The sequence below is a fragment of the Ornithorhynchus anatinus genome, chromosome 4 (assembly GCF_004115215.2).
Source record: "Ornithorhynchus anatinus isolate Pmale09 chromosome 4, mOrnAna1.pri.v4, whole genome shotgun sequence".
Taxonomy (NCBI): Eukaryota; Metazoa; Chordata; class Mammalia; order Monotremata; family Ornithorhynchidae; genus Ornithorhynchus; species Ornithorhynchus anatinus.
The window spans coordinates 88,116,696-88,138,911 of record NC_041731.1 but is presented as its reverse complement, the minus strand read 5'-3'; the positions used below and the strand labels follow the sequence as shown (position 1 = coordinate 88,138,911).

The following is a 22,216-nucleotide window of genomic DNA, read 5'->3' as shown; positions in this document are numbered from 1 at the left end:
GCCTCCTTCCAAAAATCGATATCCAGCTCTGGCTGCTGATGACTGAGACAGCTGGACATCGGGGCAGGACCGGGGGCTCTAGCCCCTCCTGTTCCTGGGAACAATGTTCATATCCGGCATGGCTGTTCAGGGTTTTCCCTTAAACTGGACCTGAGTTCAGCCCCTTCTGGCTTATGTCCAGCACTGCCTAGAACTGAGTGGCTTGGAATCAGGTCTGTTTTCCCAGAGTCCCTTTTGACAGAGATCACCCAGACCAATCGGTTGCTTAAATCCATTGCCCAGGGGCCTGGATCGATTTGAAGAATTTGGGTGAAATTGGTTCCCAGCCGAGGATCGTCTGAGTAACTCACATCATGGCCTCTCTGTAATAATAATGCTGGTATTTGTTAAGCGCCTACTATGTGCAGAGCACTGTTCTAAGCGCTGAGGTAGATACAGGGTAATCAAGTTGTCCCACGTGAGGCTCACAGTTAATCCCCATTTTACAGATGAGGGAATTTAGGCCCAGAGAAGTTAAGTGACTTGCCCACAGTCACATAGCTGACAAGTGGCGGAGCCAGGATTCGGACCCATGACCTCTGACTCCCAAGCTCGGGCTCTTTCCACTGAGCCACGCTGCTTCCCTACATGTCAGACATGGCAGAGGGACAAGACTGAGGCTCCCTTTGTCTTTTTTCGGATTGGAGGGGCCATAGTTACAGCTCAGATTATCTTGGTGTCAGAATTACTTTTTACTCCACTGACTCTTCACCTTTACTTTAAGTAAATTTTGTCTCAGCATCTATTATACTGTAGCTTGGCATAATGTTCTGACTATCTTTTTCTGGTTTGTTTTGCTTTTTTGAACAGGGCATGGACACAGTCATTCTCTCTTTAATGGCGCTCTTGATCATGGACACAGTCACGGTGGGCACGGTCATAGCCATGAATCCAAGCACGGTGTTGCCCATAGTCACGATCCTTTCCATGGACATGGACACTCGCACAGTCAGGACTGTCACGGTCAGTACAAATTGAAGATGCCAGTGCAAGAAAACTAAATAAGATGCTGACCAGTCGGTCACCCCTGAGAGGTTTTTGAAAGTACAGAGAAAGTGGAGACCAGTTTTGCATCATTAAAGAGTGGAATACAATAGATAATAATTTTGGTATTTGTTAAGCATTTACCATGTGCCAGACACCATTCTAAATGCTGGGGTGGATACAAACAAGTTGGGCTGGGCACAGTCCCCATCCTACCTAGGGCTTACAGTCTTCACTGTTGAAAGTTTTTTTAAAAAAAAGTTGTAATTGGAATTCTGAGGGAGTTGCCAGCGGACTCTCTGGAGGTGGAGGGTGAGAAAGGGAATAAGAAGAGGTTTGGCAGGGATGACTGTCAGGGGAGTGGGCTTTTCAGAGAAACAGAGGGTAGAGAATGCCTTTGCTCCAAAATGGCTTTTCCCTTGGGCTCAAAAAGTTGGAGTCTGTTTGAGCCTTCTCCAGATTGACTGGGTTTGGTTTTGTGCTGTCTTGGCCTTCTCCTGACAGCTCAGATCCTAAGAGCCCCATCGACCATGCCCAGCTTTGGCAGAACTGAAAATATTGCCGCTAATTGGTTAACTGCTGTCACATTGTTACACAAACTAAAAACTTTTCAGATTTTTATTATCTTAGTTTTTCTTTCAATTAGTAGAAATCAATCAATGATATTTACTGAGCACTTACTGTACTAAGCACTTGAAAGAGTACAATAGAATAAGTAGATATGATATCTGCCCTCAAGGAACTTAGAATTTAATGGAGAATAAACTCTTTCGTACCCTAAGCCGGTCTCCTTTTTGAAGTTTTGGGCAAAAAACCCCTATAAATAAATCTCTTCTGAATCTCAAAGATATTTTTCCATTATTATATACAGGATTCCATAATAAGAAATGTTTCATTAAATATTTGTAGTTTTTGGTGTGTCTTTAGTAATTAGTGATCTTTTTTCCCTAAGAAATGTATTCAGAATTGGGTGAACTCTGATGGGCCTGTCACTCCCCTTCTTAAACAACTCCAGTGGTTGCCTATCAACCTCCGCTCCAAACAAAAACTCCTCACTCTAGGCTTCAAGGCTCTACATCACCTTGCCCCTTCCTACCTCTCCTCCCTTCTCTCTTTCTACCACCCACCCTGCACGCTCCACTCCTCTGCTGCCCACCTCCTCACTGTCCCTTGGTCTCGCCTATCCCGCCGTCGACCCCTGGGCCACGTCCTCCCGCGGTCCTGGAACGCCCTCCCTCCTCACCTCCGCCAAACTGATTCTCTTTCCCTCTTCAAAACCCTACTTAAAACTCACCTCCTCCGAGAGGCCTTCCCAGACTGAGCTCCTCTTCTCTCTACTCCCTCTACCACCCCCTGTTCACCTCTCCGCAGCTTAACCCTCTTTTCCCCCCATTTCCCTCTGCTCCTCCCCCTCTCCCTTCCCATCCCCTCAGCACTGTACTCGTCCGCTCGACTGTATATATTTTCATTACCCTATTTATTTTGTTAATGAAATGTACATCGCCTTGATTCTATTTAGTTGCCATTGTTTTTACGAGATGTTCTTCCCCTCGACTCTATTTATTGCCATTGTTCTTGTCTGTCCGTCTCCCCCGATTAGACTGTAAGCCCGTCAAAGGGCAGGGACTGTCTCTACCTGTTGCCGACTTGTTCATTCCAAGCTCTTAGTACAGTGCTCTGCACATAATAAGCGCTCAATAAATACTATTGAATGAATGAATATTGTTAAGATTCTCTATCAGGGGCATAGGGGTAACCTATTTGAGAAAAATGAGGACTATGATAATTATATAATATCAACAGGAGAGCAGCTTTAATGCAACACATGCTGAATTTACCATCCAGTTGTTATTAAGGGCATTTTTCCATTTGGAATCTCTTTTAAGAACACAGTGATTCCAACTTTATTTAATAATAGTTTTGATAAGGCTTCCTGCTCTTCTGTCATATTCAATCAGACAATTTTAGGCTGTGTCAATCAATCAATTGTATTTATTGAGCACTGACTGTGTGAAGGGCACTGTACTCTGTGCTTGAGAGAGTACAGTACAATATAACCGACACGTTCCCTGCCCACAGCATTCAACGAGGCATGAAAACCTATGAACTCTCCCTTTGTTTAACTAGCTTCTTATATTTTCATTTGAATAAGTTGAGTTTATTAACTGGTTTCCATTTCCTATATGTGTATCCTTGCTACAGAGATATCTTAAAAAAACAACTAAATCAAACCAAAAAAACCTCCCCAAAATACATGTTCAGGGTCTGTAGTTTTATCTCTAGTCTCCGTTGACCCTGGACACCATCTAAACAGTTTGGTGAGAGTGGGCTTTACAGAAAGAATGTGAGTCTTGAAGTTCGGGAAACATGGCTCCTTCCGGTTGTGCCATTGGCCTGCTGTGTGACTTTGGGCAAATTACTTGACCTCTCCATGGCTCAGTTTACTCATCTCTGAAATACTGAACTATTTCCTTCCCCTTGTTTGTTGACTGGGTTTTATGAGGAGGGACTGAGTTCATTAGTAAGTGCTTCAGAAAAATAGAAAAACTGTATATAATAAAGTTGGTGGTATTACTGCCCTACTGCCAATCTCTGCTCCTTCTATCCATTTCCCACCTAATGGGATTTGCCCAGAACCTTCTAGCTCTCTCCTCTCCTTTTCAGTTTTCTTGCTGCAGCTATAACTGAGATCATAATTGCAGTGTGAAATCTAAGTTCTTATAGTCAGTTTTAGGATTGTGACATTTCTAACAAGTTACATACTAAATATAAAGGTCCCCCCTCTTTTCTCTATTTACCGCCACCCCCAGGGGAAACATATCTCCTCCCTCGGCCTCAACTGCCATCTCTGTGCAGATGACTCCCAAATCTAACTCTCTATTGCCACTGAGCTCTTTTGTGCAGTCTTACATTTCTGCCTGCCTACTACTACTACTACTAATGTTATTGGTTAAGCGCTTACTATGTGCCAAGCACTGTTCTAAGTGCTGACCAGATATCTCTACCTGGTGATCCCACTGACACCTCAAACTCAACAAGTCCAAAACTGAACTTCTCATCTTCCCACCCAAACCGTATCCTTCCCACAACTTTTCCTTCAATGAACACCAGCGTCCTCTCTGTCTCTTGGGCTTTCAACCGTGGGATTAGCCCTGATTCATCTTGCTCCTTCAAAGCACATGTTTAGTCAGTCACCAATTCCTGTTAATTATATCTTCACAACTTTATAATCGCCTTTTCTCTCCATCCACACTGCTACCACGTTGGTCCAATCACCTGTCATATCCTGCCTTAAGTACTGCATTAGCATCTTTGCTGATCTCCCTGCCTCCAGCCCCTCCGTTCTCCAGCTTATAGTCCACTCTGTTGCCCAGATCATTTTTCTAAGAAAATATTTTGCACACATCTCAAAGACCTCCAATGTATGGCCACTCATCTCTTCGTCGAGCAGAACTCCTCACCAGTGGCTTTAAGGCACTCAATCAGCTCTCCCCCTCCTACTTTTCCTCGCTGATCTTCTACTACAGCCCAGCCTGCACACTTTGCTTCTCTAATGCCAACTTCTACGTCATGTCTAACTCTTGTATCGCTTCATTCATTTCATTCAGTCGTATTTATTGAGTCCTTACTATGTGCAAAGCACTGTACTAAGTGCTTGCTTGCCATCCACCTCACCATCCTCCCTGCACAGAGCTCCTTCTCCCTTCATATCTGTCCATCAGTTCTGCATCTTCAAAGCCCTACTAAAAGTCACATCTCTTCCAGGAAAGTTTCCTTGATTAATTTCTCATCTCCCCACCTGTATTTTTCCTTAACATGTTACCTATACACTCAAGTCCCTACCCTTGAAGCACTTAGGTATTCACCCCACCCCTAAAGCACTTTTGAAATAATTAGTAGTAACAGTATTTATTAAGCACTTACTGGGTGCAGGACTATGTCCTAAATGCTGGGAAAGAATGCATAGTTGGGAATTAGACATGATCCCTGTCCTGTGATACATATCCTTAAATTTGGTTGCTTCCGCTTCCTGTAATTTAATTTATGTTATATCTACCCTGCTAGATTGTAAGCTTCTTGAAGGCAGGGGTCATATCTGTTTTCTTTACTGTATGCTCCCAAGCACTTAGTACAGTACTCTGCACACAGTAAGTTCTCAATAAATACAACTGATGAATTTAGGTGCAGAAGTTCATTATGAATTTTTAATTCAGTGCCATATTCATAATAATAATTGTGGTATTGGTTAAGTGCTTACTATGTACCAGGCATTGAACTTAGTGCTAGGGGAGATGTAAGCAAATCACGTTAGGCACAGTGACTGTCCTATATAGGGCTCAAAGTTATAATCCCATTTTAATAATAATAATAATAATGTTGGTATTTGTTAAGCGCTTACTATGTGCAGAGCACTGTTCTAAATGCTGGGGTAAACACAGGGGAATCAGGTTGTCCCACGTGGGGCTCACGGTCTTAATCCCCATTTTACAGATGAGGGAACTGAGGCACAGAGAAGTAAAGTGATTTCCCCAAGTTCACATAGCAAACATGTGGCAGAGCTGAGATTAGAACTGAAGTCCTTCTGACTTCCAGGCCCATGCTCTATCCACTGGGCCAAGCTGCCTCTCGCTCTTTTGGGCTATCAGTTCTAGTTGAGTTGTTAGCAAAGAAGACTCTTGGGTTGCTGGCATCACTTTCTCCAAAAATGAACTCCAGGTTGAATGACCACCATCACCCTGTGGTTTTTTTTCATGCTATGGAGCTGTGGGGCTCTTTCTCACTGTAGAACAATCTCTGGCATTCTAGTGAATAGAAAGTGTCTGAAAGTGTCAGGTCAAGCTCATAGGGGACTTGAGCTTCAGTTTTCTTCAGCTCTTGGAAAGATTTAGAGTTTCTGACTTAGGTTTACCCAGGCAAATTCAAGTCTTTGGATTTTATGCGAGGTAGCCTCCTTGTGGGCAGGGAACATGTCTACCAACTCTGTTATATTTTACTCTGCAAAGTGTTTTGTACGGTGCTCTGCACACAGTAAGCGGTCAGTGAATATGATTGATGTAAGAAGAAACTTACTACCTTTTTATTTCCTTTTAGTAAGTGAGGAAGCCCTCCTGACCTGACCCTATTCCCCCACTGAATTGACTGGCACATAAAATGAAGGCAAAAACTCCTTCTTTCCCCTATCCTGAAAAAGAAGGAAGGAGGAGAATAAGATAAGGGAGAAAGGATGGGAAAGGTAGCCTTAGCTTGTGTGACCCTGGACAAGTCACTTAATTTCTCTGTGCCAGTTTTCTCATATGTAAAATGGGAATAAAATACCAGCCGTCCTAGTCTCAGACTGAGCTTCATGTGGGACAGGGATTTGTGTCTGTTCTAATTATCTTGTCCCTATCCCAGCACTTAATGCAGTGCTTATTATTCTAATTGTCAGATGCAAAAAGGGGGAGGGAGTTCCAGGTTGAAGGGAGAAGAAGAATGATGGAATCTGTTACACACTATGTGCCCATCACTTTATGAGAATCTTGTGGATTTCTCTCTCAATTCTCTTCCCATGACTAAATGGCAAAGTGAACAAATTGCTTGGCCACTGTCACTTGGCAGCCCTGAGCTCCTTGAACTCCAAGGTTAGTTTTAAATCAGCCTCCTTGCAGATTGCCCTACCTCCAGTGTCTCACCTCTCCAGTATGTTAGGTACTAAAATATTTGACACTCTATTTCATCCTGGTTCCCAAATCTTTTTGTAAAACATTCCTTTGTACACACATTTCCCCAGTAGTTAAAATCCTCCAGTGATTGCCCATTCCTCTCTTCAAGTCACCATCATTTAATCAGCTCTCTCCTTCCCCCTTCCCCCAATGTTACCATGAAGCTCGCACACATCACTCCTCTCAAGCTAACTTACTGTGTTCCTACCCACTTAATACAGTGCCTGTCACATAGTAAGCGCTTAACAGATTCCATCCTCCTCCTCCTCCTTCCCTGGAACTCTCTCCTCCTTTGCATCTGACAGATAATAGTAAATACAAGCATTGGACTAAGTGCTGGGATATGGACAAGATAATTAGGATGGTCATAAATCCTCATCCCACATGAGGTTCATAGTCTGAAAGTATTCATTCATTCATTCAATAGTATTTATTGAGCGCTTACTATGTGCAGAGCACTGTACTAAGCGCTTGGGATGAACAAGTCAGCAACAGATAGAGACAGTCCCTGCCGTTTGACGGGCTTACAGTCTAATCGGGGGAGACGGACAGACAAGAACAATGGCAATAAACAGCGTCAAGGGGAAGAACATCTCGTAAAAACAATGGCAACTAAATAGAATCGAGGCGATGTACAATTCATTAACAAAAGAAATAGGGTAACAAAAATATATACAGTTGAGCGGACGAGTACAGTGCTGTGGGGATGGGAAGGGAGAGGTGGAGGAGCAGAGGGAAAAGGGGAAAATGAGGCTTTAGCTGCGGAGAGGTAAAGGGGGGATGGCAGAGGGAGTAGAGGGGGAAGAGGAGCAGGTGTTTTATTCCTATTTTACGGATGAAGTAACTGAAGCACAGAGAAATTAAGTGACTTGTTCAGGGTCACACAGCAGCCTTGTGATATAGCTGGCACAGCAACCCATATCTCATGATTCCCAGTCCTGTACTCATTCCAATAGGCCAAATTAGTGACTGTTTGCAAAGTGCTTTAATCTCAATGGCTCATTTCTTAAACCTATGCTTTATTCAGAACTTTTTGTATTTTTTGAAGCTCTGTACTGTTCAGTTTCTCGAGTGTAAAACAATAAAGTATTATGGAATACATAAATGTAATGACTAGCCCCTTGGTGCCTTTAAATGAAAGCGATTTGTATTGCAATTTAAAAATAAATGTTTGAGAAAATATTTTTTGCAATTTAATTTGCCATTATCTCTCCACAGATGGTCCCTTGATTAAAGGAACAGCGGGACCAAGCAGACAGATTTTAGAAGGTATGAAATAACTTCGAAATGTCCTTTCTTACAGTGTTTGTTTCACTCTATGGTGTTGTGAAGTGTTAGGTTTTAGTGGTGATTAACAGAATTGTTTTCAAAAAGTGAATCTTTCTATAAAGTCTAATGAACTGATTAGTGTTATTAATTGGAATTCCTGGAAATGTCCTATTCTGTTCACTTCTGTTTTCTGTCTCACCAAGCAGTACATGGTGGTACTTAAACATTCAGGAGCCACTGTGTTAGTGATGTAAGCATCACTAGCAATTACTGTGGAACTGTAATAGACAGCTGGCTGCCTGTGGAGTGATGTCAGAACTACTTATAAAAGACTTACTTGTATGTGCATACAGTGAAAAATGAAACGAAATGTAGCTGACAAAACATTTAAAAATATAAGTGTTAATTATGGAATACTGTACCCTGTGGTGATAATAAGCAGTACTTATGTAGTGCTCAGTGGAGAACTACTTTGAGCAGAGCAGCTTTGAAAATGAGAGAAGCTCAAATGCCTAAAGTGTTTAAGTCCAGCAGGGCCATTTTTCCTTCTATAATCCAAAAACAAAAATATTCACCTCATGCAGTGTTGCTTGCTGCCGCTGCCCAGACATCAAAATCAGATCTCTCCCAGTAATCCCAACTCCAGTCTCCAGCTCCGCACCCATTCACTACTTTACATGTTCATTCCTGACTAAACCCTTGTTCCCAGGCTGACTCAGCCCAGTTTTCTCTCTTCACCACAGTTTCCTTCATGCTCTTCTATCACTCGACTATTTCCTTGTTTCACCTGTATACCTTGGTTTCCTATCCTTCTTAACCTTGAGTGGTCTGTTTCTTTTGTTGCATTTCCTGTGTGTCACAGTGATTGTTGTGAAGGTGTTCATTATCCTTTTTACAGAATATGATGTTTATTTGAACATACTAGGTAAGAAAGTATTTGAAATCCTGTTTTCTGTGGCTTCAGGGGGCTCTCTGGCAGGCTCCCTTCTCGAGCAAAGTGGAGAACTTTGTCTTGCCAAGTCTTCTGGTGCATTGAACTTTAATGAACAAATTGAACATATTTGTGCACAATTTTTCCTTCATCGTCTTTCATTTTATCTCCAGAGGGAAATTTAGTAAATTAAAGCAAAGGAGAAAAGATTGGATCATTCATTCTTACATTGGGTAAACACTAATATGCAGTGGCTACAGTTCAAGTAGCTTAAAACTTTGTAGAATATGAGACTAGAAAGTGATGTTTCACAGGATTCTATGAATTCTAGTGGAGGCTCATCACACTTAGAAGTGAATATCAGTTTGCAGTTCAGGGTAACCCAAACCATTGTGATGCCTCTTTTGTCATTCTAATCTATGTAACTGCCAAAGCAGGTCACTCTCTGATGTGTGATCCCAGGCATAGGCATTTAGCCCTGTACCTTTAATCCTTTGAAATCTGAAAATTTAGATATCCCATGGAGAACTTTGACATGTGAATTTTTGTTTCTTTAGGTGAGTTTCAGACCTGATCTTATTAAGAGGTTTTTCTTTTTTCAGGAAAGTAAATTTTAAAAGACCCCATTACATATTATTGCTGAGGGGAGCTAAAATTATTTGGGTCTTGGGTGCATAGGTAATGTTTTTCAAGGTAGTTGAAATGATGAGTGCATGCAAATCTTTACTTTAAACTAACCATTTGTTAGTAATTGTTCTGCAGTCATTAGAATGTCTTGCTAAAACAGATGTATACTGTGACCGTTTTAGCTATGTATTTACTTTCGAACTGTATTTACTCAGATTTGGTAGATTTAGTGAATATCTATACTTGCTACGTTTTTTAAAAAAATGATAAGTCCAGTACCTGGTAATCAGCAAGATACTTTGGGACGTGTAACTGTAGTTCAGCAGTTAGGGATCATTCAGTTCATTGCAGTCTTAAATGTACAATGTTTGGAGCAACATAAATTACTCCTACTAGTCTGCTAGACTGACTGTTTCTCCCAATTTGCATAATGGTAATGATGATGATGATGATGATGATAATTGTGATAGTTAAGCATTTTCTATGTACCAAGCACTGCACTAAATTACTGGAATAAATTCAAGATAATTAGGTCAGACACAGAGCCTGTCCCACACAGGGCTCAGTCTAAATAAGAGGGAGAAGAGATATCAAATCCCCATTTTACTGGTGAGGAAATTGAGAAGTTAAGTGACTTGTTCAAGGTCACAGAGCAGGCAAGTGGTGGAGCCAGAAATAGAACCCAAATCCTTGCTCTTTCCACGAGTAAGAAGGCTTGAGGAGAATTGGACTCAATGAGATTTGCTGGAATTGAACAGTCATTAGTAGGTAAATAAATATCTAAATACAAAGTTGTTCTTGTTATGCACGTGGTGCTGTGATGCAGAAGACAAATCCTTAGCCCATACTTAATCCATTTTGGTCAGACTGTTTTTTAATTTGTAGTTTAAATAGTTTATCCTAAGCATATGTATCTCTAACAAAAAATGTTTAATATTAAATTATTTTTTGCTTTTATTAACTCCTAATATATTCCAAGATTGTCTATATTTTTAAATAAGGGAAAATGAAAACAGTGATGTAGTATGGCCTAATGGAAAGCACGACTTGGGAGTCAGGCAACCTTGATTCTAATCCCAGCTCTGGCACTTGCCTGATATATGACCTTGAATAAGTCACTGTACTTCTCTGTACCTCAGTTCCCTCATCTGTGAAATGAGGAGTCAGTGTCTCTTCTCCCTCCCACACCAAATGTGAACCCTGTGTAGGACAGAGACTGTCTGACTTGATTGTCAATCAATCAGTCCTCTAGATTGGAAGGTCCTTGTGTTCAGGTATTGTATCTAACCAACTCTAATGTATTGCACTCTCCCAAGCATTTAGTACAGTGCTGTGCATAGAGTAAGCATTCAATAAAAGCCATTGTTGGGCAATATAGAGTTGGTAGACACGTACCCTACCCACAACAAGCTTCCAGTCTAGAGGCTTACCCTGTATGTACACCAATGTTTGGTTAATAGTAAATGCTTAAAATAGTTTTATTAAGATCATCGTCATCATTTTTCTGTTTAAATACTACAACTTTATCCACCCCAAATTTTGCATCGTTAATGAAGGAAACTATCTTAAAGATAAGGAAAATTGTCTCACAGTTAAAAGTTTAATCACCAGCAGAGGGCTCTATTGACACACTATCTCATATGTAGTTCTAAATTTGGGTGCTTTTCCCATTTTGATGGTTCATGGCAGTATTAAACTTTCCAACAATAATATATTATAATCTTATTTGAGACGTCTTTTTGGCAAAAAATGATTGCCTGGGTTATTTTCAGAAATCAAGTCTTCAGCAATAAATTTATGTACTGGACATTGACCCATGGATATGCACCTGAGCTCAGTTCCTACTGCTTAAGCAAATGAGAAGCAGCTCTTGCTAGAAAATGACCAGTGGAGGGCCTAGTATGACTCACCACATCAGTGTAAATACGTCTAGTTTTATGCACTTTTGCTCAGTGGTATTTGTCCCGAGTAGCCTGAGTAACTAAAGGGGATCTTTCGGCAGCAGTTTTCTAGAAGCAAGTAAAAAAGGCACTGAGAGAAACTCATTTGATGACATTGAAACAAACATGAGTATTTTATAGCTTAGGAGATTTTACTTTGATCCAGGCCAGTTTGAATTTTGAGGACATTCTTTTTAAAGCCTTTATTTTAATTCTGATTATGCTCTTTTGTAGGGGTATTTTTACACATTCTTGCAGATACGCTTGGGAGTATTGGTGTAATTGCATCTGCTATCCTGATGCAGAACTTTGGTCTGATGATAGCAGATCCTATCTGTTCAATGCTAATAGCTCTTCTTATAGTTGTGAGGTAAGTGCTGGTCTGATATTATCAAAAACAAACCTGTGAAGAAGGCCCTGTAGCCTTAATCTCCGTTTGTAAGTGAAGGAGTAACACATGCTGACTTTCTTTTGGTTTTTCTCACACTGACCTTTCTGCTTTTGCTTCTCTGGGTTTCCTTCTTTTCTTTGCTTCATTTTCTTTTCCTTTAATTTTTTAGTAGTTTCCTTTCCCCTTGGTGTGGAACGTCTTCTCCCTTCAAGTCTGTCAGACTGTAGTTCACGACTTTAAAGCCCTTCTGCATTCTCATCTTCTGCAGGATGCTGGAGAAGCAGTATGGCCTAGTGGAAAGAGCTTGGGCCTGGAAAATCTCTGCCTAAATTGAGCTCTGGTTTTAGAGATCCTTTTCCACTTTGATTCTTGGTTCTAATCCTGCCTCCTCCACTTGCCTGATATATGACCTTGGTCCAGGCAATTAAATTCTTCACGCCTCAGTTTCTTCATCTGTAAAATGGGGATTAAATACCGGATCTCCCTCCTTAGACTATGAAAACTCATATGGGGCAGGAACTGTGTCCAGTCTTATTGCCTTGTATCTACCACAGTGCTTGGCATACAGCAAGCTCTTAACAAATACTATTGTTGTTATTATTTTTGTTATTATCATGATTTCCCTGATTAATTTTCATTTTCTCAGGTTTTATCCCAAATTCCACTTTTACACAACCTTCACACCTTGGCACTCACAACCACCAACAGTATTTTTGTATATAATGGCTTGTATACTATACCATTTAAGCACAGACTTAGCCACATATCCATTTCACCTTCTCTTCTTCCTCCTAATTTTGCTTTATGCTGTGTCTGTCTCTCTTTGCTAGAATGTAAACCCTATGAGAGCAGGGATTGTGTCTTCCAACTCTGTTGTGCCCACTCAAGTGCTTAACAGAGTGCTTAGTACACACTAGGTGCTCAATAAATATTATTGATTGAGATTTTTGCCCATGGGAAAATAAATCTACGGTGATTTTTAGAGCCGAGCCCAATGTTATATAATCCATAGGTTACGCTTGAGAAGTGTATGTACGTGTAAGCTCCTTGTGGGCAGGGAACCTATCTACCAACTCTATTGTATTGTGCTCTCCCAAGCGCTTAGTAGAGTGCTGTGCACAAAATGAGTGTTCAATAAGTACCATTCATTGATTAATTAGAATGATATTTAAAAATGTGATTTTCATTCTTGTAGGGCACTAAATGAAGCATAATAGCATGGCAAAGTACTGTGGAAATGGGCCAGTATGAACTGTTCAGCCCTCCACTTCCAGAGAAATTCTGCCTAACAAAGTTTTGCACCTTAATTTCCTTGAAACTTGTGGCTGTTACCTACATAGGCACATGTAGTTGAAATGGAGTGCAGTGACCAATCTTCTGGGTCCCAGAAGGTAGCCCATTTGCATTTCAGTGTCTTAACTTCCTAGGGAAGAAAATCTCTGCTTGAGTTGGGCTCTGGTTTCAGAGATCCTTTTCCACTTTGCACTTTATAGCCGCCATGTTTCTTTTTAGTTAACAGAGACTCATCTCAGAAAAAGAGAGGGTCAGTAAAGCATAAAGGAAAGATTAAGCTTTGATCTTTCTGGTCATATGTACATGTATGTGTACGTTTATGTGGACAGTAGTATCAAGTACTTGCGGGGCACATAATAGCCTCTACTGATAGAGTTGTGTTTTTTGGTGTATGGCCCATCTGTCTCCACATCAAACAGAAACTCCTTACCATCTACTTTGTCTCCCTCATACCTGACGTCCCTGATTTCCTACTCCAACCCAACCCACATACTCTGCTCCTCGAACACCAACCTACTCTCAATACTTCGATCTCGTTTATCCTGTCAATAACCCTTTGTCTATGTGTTCCCTTGGGAATGTCCTCCCCCTTCATATCTGACAGTGCACCACTCTTCCCACCTACCAACCCTTCTTAACTCACCTCTCCTCTAGACTGTAATTTCCTTGTGGGCAGGGACTATGATTTCCAACTCTTTTATATTGTACTCTCTTAAGATCTTAGTACAGTCCTCTGCACATGGAAAGCACTCGATAAATGCCATTGACTGACTGATTGATTGATTGATGTCCTCCAGTATGTCTTCCCAGACTTTATTTCCCCTATGTGCCTACCCTCTGTGTTGACTGACTAAATGGTAGGCTGTGCCCCCCTTAAGCACTTGGTTACTTATCTCAGTCCACAGCACCTATTCACATATATGGTACTCGACTATTTCCTCTTTCTCTAATTTATTTTAATGCCTCTCTTCCTATATAGACTGTAAGCTTTTTGTAGGTAGGGATCATGTCTACAAGGAAAGCAGCTTGGCCTAGTGGAAAGAGCATAGTCCTGGGAGTCAAAAGACCCAAGTATAGAGAAGCAGTGTGGCTTAGTGGAAAGAGCATGGGCTTCAGAGTCAGAGGTTGTGGGTTCTAATCCTGATTCTGTGTGACTTTGCGAAAGTCACTTAACTTCTCTGTGCCTCAGTTACCTCATCTATAAAATGGGGATTAAGAGTGACAGCCCCCCGGGACAGTGCTTGGCACATAGTAAGCACATAACAAATACCATAATCATTATTATTCTAATCCCAGTTCTACTACTTACCTGTGTGACCTTGGGCAAGTCATTTAACTTCTGTGAGCCTCAGTTCCCTCATCTGCAAAATGGGGATTTAGTACCTGTTCTTCTACTTTGAAAATGAGCCCCTTGTGGAACCTGATTAAGTTGTATTTATCCCAACGTTTAGGGCAGTACTTAACAAGTAGCATAATTATTAACTCAGTTGTATTGTACCTTCCTAAAATGCTTAGTACAATGATTAGACTGTAAGCCCGTGATTAGACTGTAAACCTGTCAAACTGCAGGGACTGTCTATCTGTTGCCGACTTGTTCATTCCAAGCGCTTACTACAGTGCTCTGCACATAGTAAGCACTCAATAAATACTATTGAATAAATACTATCGAATAGTACAGTGCTCTCCACATTCGGTCAATCAGTGGCATTTATTGGGTACTTGGGGGAAGCACTCAGTAAATACCATTGATTGATTATCTTTTTATTTAATTGCTTTTTAAAATTATGTGTTTTCTCCTACTCTGGTAACTGTTGTCTTTTTGACATTGTCTGGCCCGTAATTGTCACTTTCTCCCATTTAGATTGTAAGCTTATCAACGGCAGGGGCTGGATCTTTTTCTTCTATTCCAAGTTTTCAAATGCACCCAGGTGCTCAGTAAGTGATGATGATGATGATGATGATGATGATGATGATGAGAAAGCAGCATGACCTAGTGGAAAGAAAGCGCACTGGCCTGGGAGTCAGAGGACCTGGGTTCTAATCCCAGCTCCTCCACTTGTGTGCTTTGTGATCTTGGGCAAGTCACTTCCCCTCATCTGCAGAATGGAGATTCAATACCTTTTCATTCGTATTTATTGAGCACTAACTATGTGCAAAGCACTGTACTAAGTGCTTGGAAAGTACAATTCAGCAATAAAGAGAGACAATCCGCCCACACCGGGCTTACAGTCTCACTCCTGCTCAGACTGTGAACCCCATGTGGGACTTGATTAACTTGTATCTACCCCAGCATTTAGAACAATGCTTGACACCTATTAAGCCCTTAACAAGTACCACAGTTATTAATATCATTATTATGATTTATTGGAGTGATTTTAGTACTTTTTCTTTGAGTAGAATTGAAATTCAGTGTTATAGCAAGAAAGTAAACAGGATTGGAATGGGAGAAGTGTCCCTTAAAATCTTGAGACTCCCTCAACATATAATTGATATCTAATGCAGCCCTGAATATTGTTTTGGAAACATACCTGTAAAAGGGGCACCTCTACGTGTGATGGAAAATGAGAGATGTAAGCAGTGCACGGAAACGAGGCTTGTTACTGATGTGGTATTTTTCAAATCTTGTTGAGATTTTTTTTTTAATTTCAGCTTTCAGCAGAATACCAGTCTAGCAACTCTAAATGCTTTTTGCTCTTTTCCCATTACACTTAAAAATCAATTTAAAGGAAATATAGACTACTAGTAGAAACACACACTAGCTTTTCACTGTTTACTAAGTAATGTGACTTTTCACATTTTCTAAATACTTTAGTTCCCAGTTCCATTTGCGGGAAGAAGCAGATCAGACTCTTGGAAGTAAAAGTAGAGGGTGAAGAGATTTGAACTGGTGTGTTACTGGTAGAAGCCAGAAACATATTGAATCCCAAATGGCTATTTTTCCAGAACTTCAAGAGACGGTATAGGCTTATATATATCTTAATTTTATTCAGTTGTAAATGCAGTGAGATGCACTAAGACTTGACACAGGCATAATGAGAATTGATTGTTCAATTCAAGGTTCATTCATTCATTCAATCCTATTTATTGAGCGGTTACTCAGTGCAGAGCACTAACTAAGCGCTTGGGAAGTACAGTTCTTCAACAGATAGAGACAATCCCTACCCAACAATGAGCTCACAGTCTAGAAGTGGGAGACAGACAACAAAACAAGTGACAGGCATCACTACCATCAAAGTAGATAAATAGAACCGTAAATAAATGCACATCATTAATAAAATAGAGCAATAAATATGTACAGATTTATACAAGTGCTGTTCAGTAACTTGCATCTGTTATCCTTAGTGCTTTGAGATAAAGAATACACTTTTTCCACATGCTTGAAAAAATGCATCTTTGAAATGAGAAGTTTCTGAGAAAATGCAAGGTTCAGGGAAGGGCGTGTTTTTTTTTTAAAATGGCTTTGGGCGTTGGTTAAAATATTTCCTTTTGTGGTTTATTTTTCAAGAGTGTTATAATCTCTGGATATCTTAATCCTACTGGGGCACTGAAGTGAGTAGATCTCAGTGGGGTTTAGGGGCCAAAAGTGGCATTACCCCTTTCCCAAAGGTTGTTAGGTCAGGGTGTATTCTGTTTAGAATTATGCAGATAGAGAAAACTGTTAACGTCAGGTAGCGCAGTGGCTCCAGTTCCTTTCTCCTTTGAGTATATAGAGCCGGTATTGGTGCCGTGTGGCTGGTGTCACCCTTCTCTCCCCGCAGCTGCTGGCTGTTGTGATCAGCCCTCAACCAAAGACCGTCATTTGTTTAATTAGCAGCCTATTTTGGTTTTTATATGCTTGTCTTTCCTAGAAGGCTCTGGATTCTAGGGTCTCTCTTACACACACCTCACTCACCATGTCTGAAATTTCTGATGTTGCTCCCCAATAAGTAGTTGAATTTTTTTTTTCTCCTCCCAGTTTTTCATCTTTCTCTTGTCTGTAAATTCTTTCTTGTCTATCTTCCGGGAAAGGGAGCTCCTCGAGGGCAGAGATCATTTCGACTAACCCTGTCGAACCTTCCTGAGTGCTTAGTGTAATGCTCTGCATAGAAGAGGTTGTCGGTAAGCATTGCTTTTTGACCTCCCCTCTTGGCACTGCCAAAAGGATTCCCTTTTACTTCACTTGTTGCCCTTTCTGCCTAAGTATTTCAAGAAATCTGGGTTGGGCTTCTTCTATTAAGTCCTGTGATTCCGGTGCCATGTGAGATAAGAGCAGGATGTTGTTGACTTCTGGACTTGATTAGATATACTAACTCACTTATAAATTGTATAAGTAGCCTTTTTTTTTCTAGTTTGTTAACCCAAGCCAAAACATCTATTTGTAGATTATGGGAATTTAATTTCCAATCTGCATTCACGTACACTTTATTTTTTCACTGTGATTCTGAAAGTGTGAATTTGTGTGAATTTCATTTCTGATTTGAAAGTAGGATAGTAATTTCCCATTTGTTTGATAGATCCTTTAGAAGGACATCTTTAATACAGGCAGGAGTGAAGTAGTGTGAAAATATTGCCTCAAGATATTACATCTTTAATTCAAAAACTGAAAAAAATTAGTTTGGAGGTGAAAACTCTTGTCCCCCATCTGTCTGTCTCTCTCTCCATAGCAGAGTCACCATCAGGGCTGTCACCACTCAGCTTGTGATTGGCTGGAAGGTGGCACAAAGATAGTAATTATTTGAAGTACTTGGGATAGATGGTTCAGGTAGGTCAGCATCAGAGCTGGATTGACCCTCTCCCTCAGGCCCCGGGACTGGTCTGTTTTGCTGGCATCCCCTAACCGCCCCTGTGCCTTCCTCTCCCTTTTGCTCTACTAGATTCCTGTCTGCCCCAGGAAACAAGAAGGGAGCATCCTGCAGTGCCAGGGAATGGTAGAGCTTGAGAAGGCTTGCTCCCACCAGCCAAGTCTAATCTGCTTTCCTTTCTTTGGCTCCCCTTGCTACTTCCAAACTTCCTTTCCACTCACTACAGAAACTTTTCCCCTCCCCAAGTGGAGTGGAAAGCTCTGGTCTCTGCCACTGTGGTGTCTGGTCTCTGGCTGGGCAGTCCCTGAGGGGAGCAGGAGCCATGCTGAGGGAAATGGAGAGAAGAGACAATGGAGAAGGCTTGGGTGCTGGAAATACCCAGTGATCTTGGCTTTTGCTGCTTGGTCTCCTCTTCTTCATGCAAACTCGTCCCGGCAGGGAACTCTGTCCCGATCCAGGCCACGGGGGATCTGGGGAAGTGAAAGTTGCCCCGTCCCCCCACCCATCCAGGGCACCTCAGCAGATTTCACCAAGACCCCAAATCTGGAGGAGAGGCGGAGAGATCCCACAGCCATATTCCAGGGGACATCCAAGTCTGGGACAACAGACATCTCTCTTGGGCGGCCCATCCCCTTCCTGCCCATAGCTATGATGGAGCGACTTAAAGTCACAGTGTCCAATTTAGGAATCCGCCACGCCTAGGCATAGGCTGTCCGACCATTATGGGTTGCCTCTTCTCTGGGGCTATGCTCAGCTGGAATGATGAGAAGGACTGGCAGAGAGCCAGAGCTGTGACAGGGTAGCACTTGGCCCAGGTAGGGCAAGTAACTAGGGTGAAGTTGAGTTGCGTTTTTCACTGTTCGAGAATCCCCCAAAGCCCCATCCCCATGGGATACAGGAGCAGCCACATCAATTTGCATGGGATGATCACACTTTTCTAGGTTTCCGCCCTGCTGACTCAGAGTTCTAAGGTGCGGCCCATTTGTTGTGTATCTCCTACTGCTGCCTCTCAGCAGTGGCATTAGCTGCCACTGCCGTCATGGTGGAACTGGCCTTTCTGGCCTGCAGATGGGAGTTTCTGGGCCTGCCCAAAGCATGTCACCCAATTACTGCCCCATGGGGAACTCCTGTTGGCTACTCAGAAGGACTGATTTTGGCCCAGTTGTCTGCCCTCGGTCCCTAAAGACACTGCTTGGAGCTGCTGTATCGTAGCTCAGGAAGAAATTTGGAGCCAGTTTTCTCTCCCGTTTTCTTATCTATTCCTTTCTCTTCCTCTTTCTTTTTCCCCTCTCCAATGGCCTTTCCCTCTCTCCCCATTCCCTCTTTACCTCAGTATTTATCTTATCATCCCCTTCCTCTCTGTCCAAACTGCTACCATGCTGGTTGAAGCGCTTGTCATAACCTACTTTGACTACTTTGCACCCATGCCTCCAGTCTGTACTTCACTCTTGGGTCATTTTTCAAAAAAAATTAATTCCGTGCATATCTCCCCAATCCTCAAAAACCTCCAATAGTTGCCCATCAATCTTGGCATCAAATAGTAGCTCCTTATTCGCTTTAAGGCAGCTTTGTCCTTCCTTAGTCCCCCTGCAACCCAGCTCCCACACTTGGCTCTTCTAACAGTGACCTACTTAGTACAGTAAATGAGGTACTACTGTTCCTCTTCTTTCCCACCATCGACCCCTTCCTCACGTCCTCCCTTTTGCTTGGAAATCTCTCCGCCTTCCTATCTAGCAGACCACAACTCTCCCCATCTTTGGTGTCCTACTAAAATTGTATCTCCTCCAAGCAACCTTGGCATCAGAAAGAAATTCCATGCAATTGGCTTTGAAGTACTCAATGAACATACTCCCTATCTTATTTCCCTGATTTCCTAGTACAAACCCATTCTGGACCCCTTACTCCACCATAGCCATCCTACTCACCAAACCACCATCATCTATTTCAGTGCTGACTCCTTTCCCACATCCCGCATTGGCGTGGAACTCCTTCACCCTTCATATCCTACAGATGGTCACTCTCTTCACCTTCGAAGCCTTACTAAAATCACATCTCCTCCAAGAGGGCTTCCCTGACTAAGCCCTCATTTCTCCTGTACCTGCTCCCTTCTATGTCATCTGTACACTTGGATCTGTAATCTTTTAAGTATTTGATATTCACCCCCCTCTTAGCCCCACAGCACTTAGGTACTGCTTCCCTTATCTGAGAAGAGAAGCAGTGAGGTCTAGTGGAAAGAGCACTGACTTGGAAGCTAAAGGACCTGAGTTCTAATTCCCTACCTGCTATGTGACTTGGGCTTTCTTTTTACCTTAGTTACCTCATTTGCAAAATGGGGATTGAATATGTGGTCTCTCTCCTACTTAGACTGTGAGCTCCATGGGTTACCTTATATCTTATATCTTCCGCAGCACTCAGAACAGTGCTTGACACATAGTAAGTGCTTAACAATTACCATTATTATTATTATTGTTACTATTATATGTCATTTAGTTCAGTGTCTTTCTCCACTAGATTGTAAGATTCTTTCATTCACTCAATTCATTCAATCGTATTTATTGAGTGCTTACTGTATGCAGAGCACTGTACTAAGCGCTTGGGAAAGTACAGTAAAACAATAAAGAGTGACCGTCTCTTCCTACAATGAGCTCACAGTCTTGGGGGGTGGGAGAGTCAGACCTCAGTACAAATAAACAGACATCAATAGAAAATAAGTAAAATTATGTTTACCACCTCTGTTGTATTGTACTCTCCCAAGGGCTTAGTGCAGTGATCTGCAGTGATCTGCACACAGTAAGCACTCAATAAGTACCACTCATTGATTGATTGACTACAGTGTGCTAAATGCTGGGGCAGATGCATGGTAATTACATCCAACACAGTCCCGCCCTACAAGGGGCTCACCAGCTGCCTTATCCCCATTTAAATATGAGAAGATTGAGGCTCAGAGAGGTTGCATGAGTTGTCCTATTTCACTCAGCAGGCCAGTAGCAGAGAAGGCTCTAGTACCTGATTGTCCTGACTCCCAGATTGGTGTCTTTCCTCTAGGTCATATTGCCTTAGCTGCCTTGGATAGGTGATCTATGTAATAGTATATAGTATAGACAGCAGTGGGAACAGGTTGGAGGCTGAAAGACTAGTAAGGAAGCTGAAACATTCACCTAACCATGCTCTGATAAGAACTTGGACCAATCTGTTTGGGTAAGGAAGATTGGGAAGCATTTAGCAGTTGCATGAATGTGAACTCTGAAAGACAAGGAGCAGTCTGGCCTAATGAAAAGAGCATGGGTTGGAAGTCAGAGAATTTGGCATATAACCCAGGCTTCTCTACTTGCCTGTTGTTTGACTTTGGGCAAGTCACTTACCTTCTCTGTGCCTCAGTTCCCTTATTTGCAAAATATTTGTTCTCCCTCCTACCTAGACTATGAGTCCCATTTGGGACCTGATGATCTTGCAGTGTGTCAGGTACTGTACAAAGTACTAGAGTAAATACAAGCCAGTCAGGTTGGACACAGTCTTAATTCCCATTTTACAGGTGAGGTAACTGAGGCCCAGAGAAGTTCAGTGACTTGCCCAAGGTCACACAGCATACCCATGCCAGAGGTGGGATTAGAACCCAGTTTCTTCCAACTCCCAGGCCCATGCTCTATCCACTAGGCCACGTTGCTTCTCTAACTGAAGGATTCTCTGACTGAATGGAGATAACAGTCAAAGAAAACAACTACTTTAAGAGATGGAGAATATGCTCTGGGAACTTTGCTTGCCCCAGAGTTTATTTTCACCTAGAGATGATTCTAATTCAGCAGGAATAGAGGAAAGGGACATCTCCTGAGAAAAATAATGGGGTAAAACCTTAAGAAGAAACATGACAATGAGCAGCAGCCTGGCGTAATGGATAGAGCATGGGCCTGGGAGTCAGGTCATAGCTTCTAATCCTGCCTCTGCCACTTGTCTGTTGTGTGGCCTTGGCCAAGTTACCTCACTTCTCTGTGCCTCAGTTACCTCATCTGAGAAATGGGGATTAAAACTGTGAACCCTGTGTGGGACTATGTCCAACAGCATGGCTCAGTGGAAAGAGCACGGGCTTTGGAGTCAGAGGTCATGGGTTCGAATCCCGGCTCAGCCACTTGTCAGCTGTGTGACTTTGGTCAAGTCACTTAACTTCTCGGTTCCTCAGTTACTTGCCTCATCTGTAAAATGGGGATTAAGACTGTGAGCCCCACGCGGGACAACCTGATTCCCGTGTGTCTACCCTAGCGCTT

At 42.1% G+C, this 22,216-nt stretch overlaps 1 protein-coding gene across 1 annotated transcript in view; it reads left to right on the top strand.

Moving 5' to 3' along the window:
• Positions 1-22,216, top strand: part of SLC30A7 (solute carrier family 30 member 7) — a 95,921-nt gene that overhangs the window by 51,782 nt on the left and 21,923 nt on the right. The window contains exons 6-8 of the mRNA XM_029062317.2: positions 850-1,002; positions 7,944-7,994; positions 11,727-11,862. Of these exons, the coding sequence (XP_028918150.1) occupies positions 850-1,002; positions 7,944-7,994; positions 11,727-11,862 (340 nt within the window). The remainder of the gene's footprint in view (positions 1-849; positions 1,003-7,943; positions 7,995-11,726; positions 11,863-22,216) is intronic.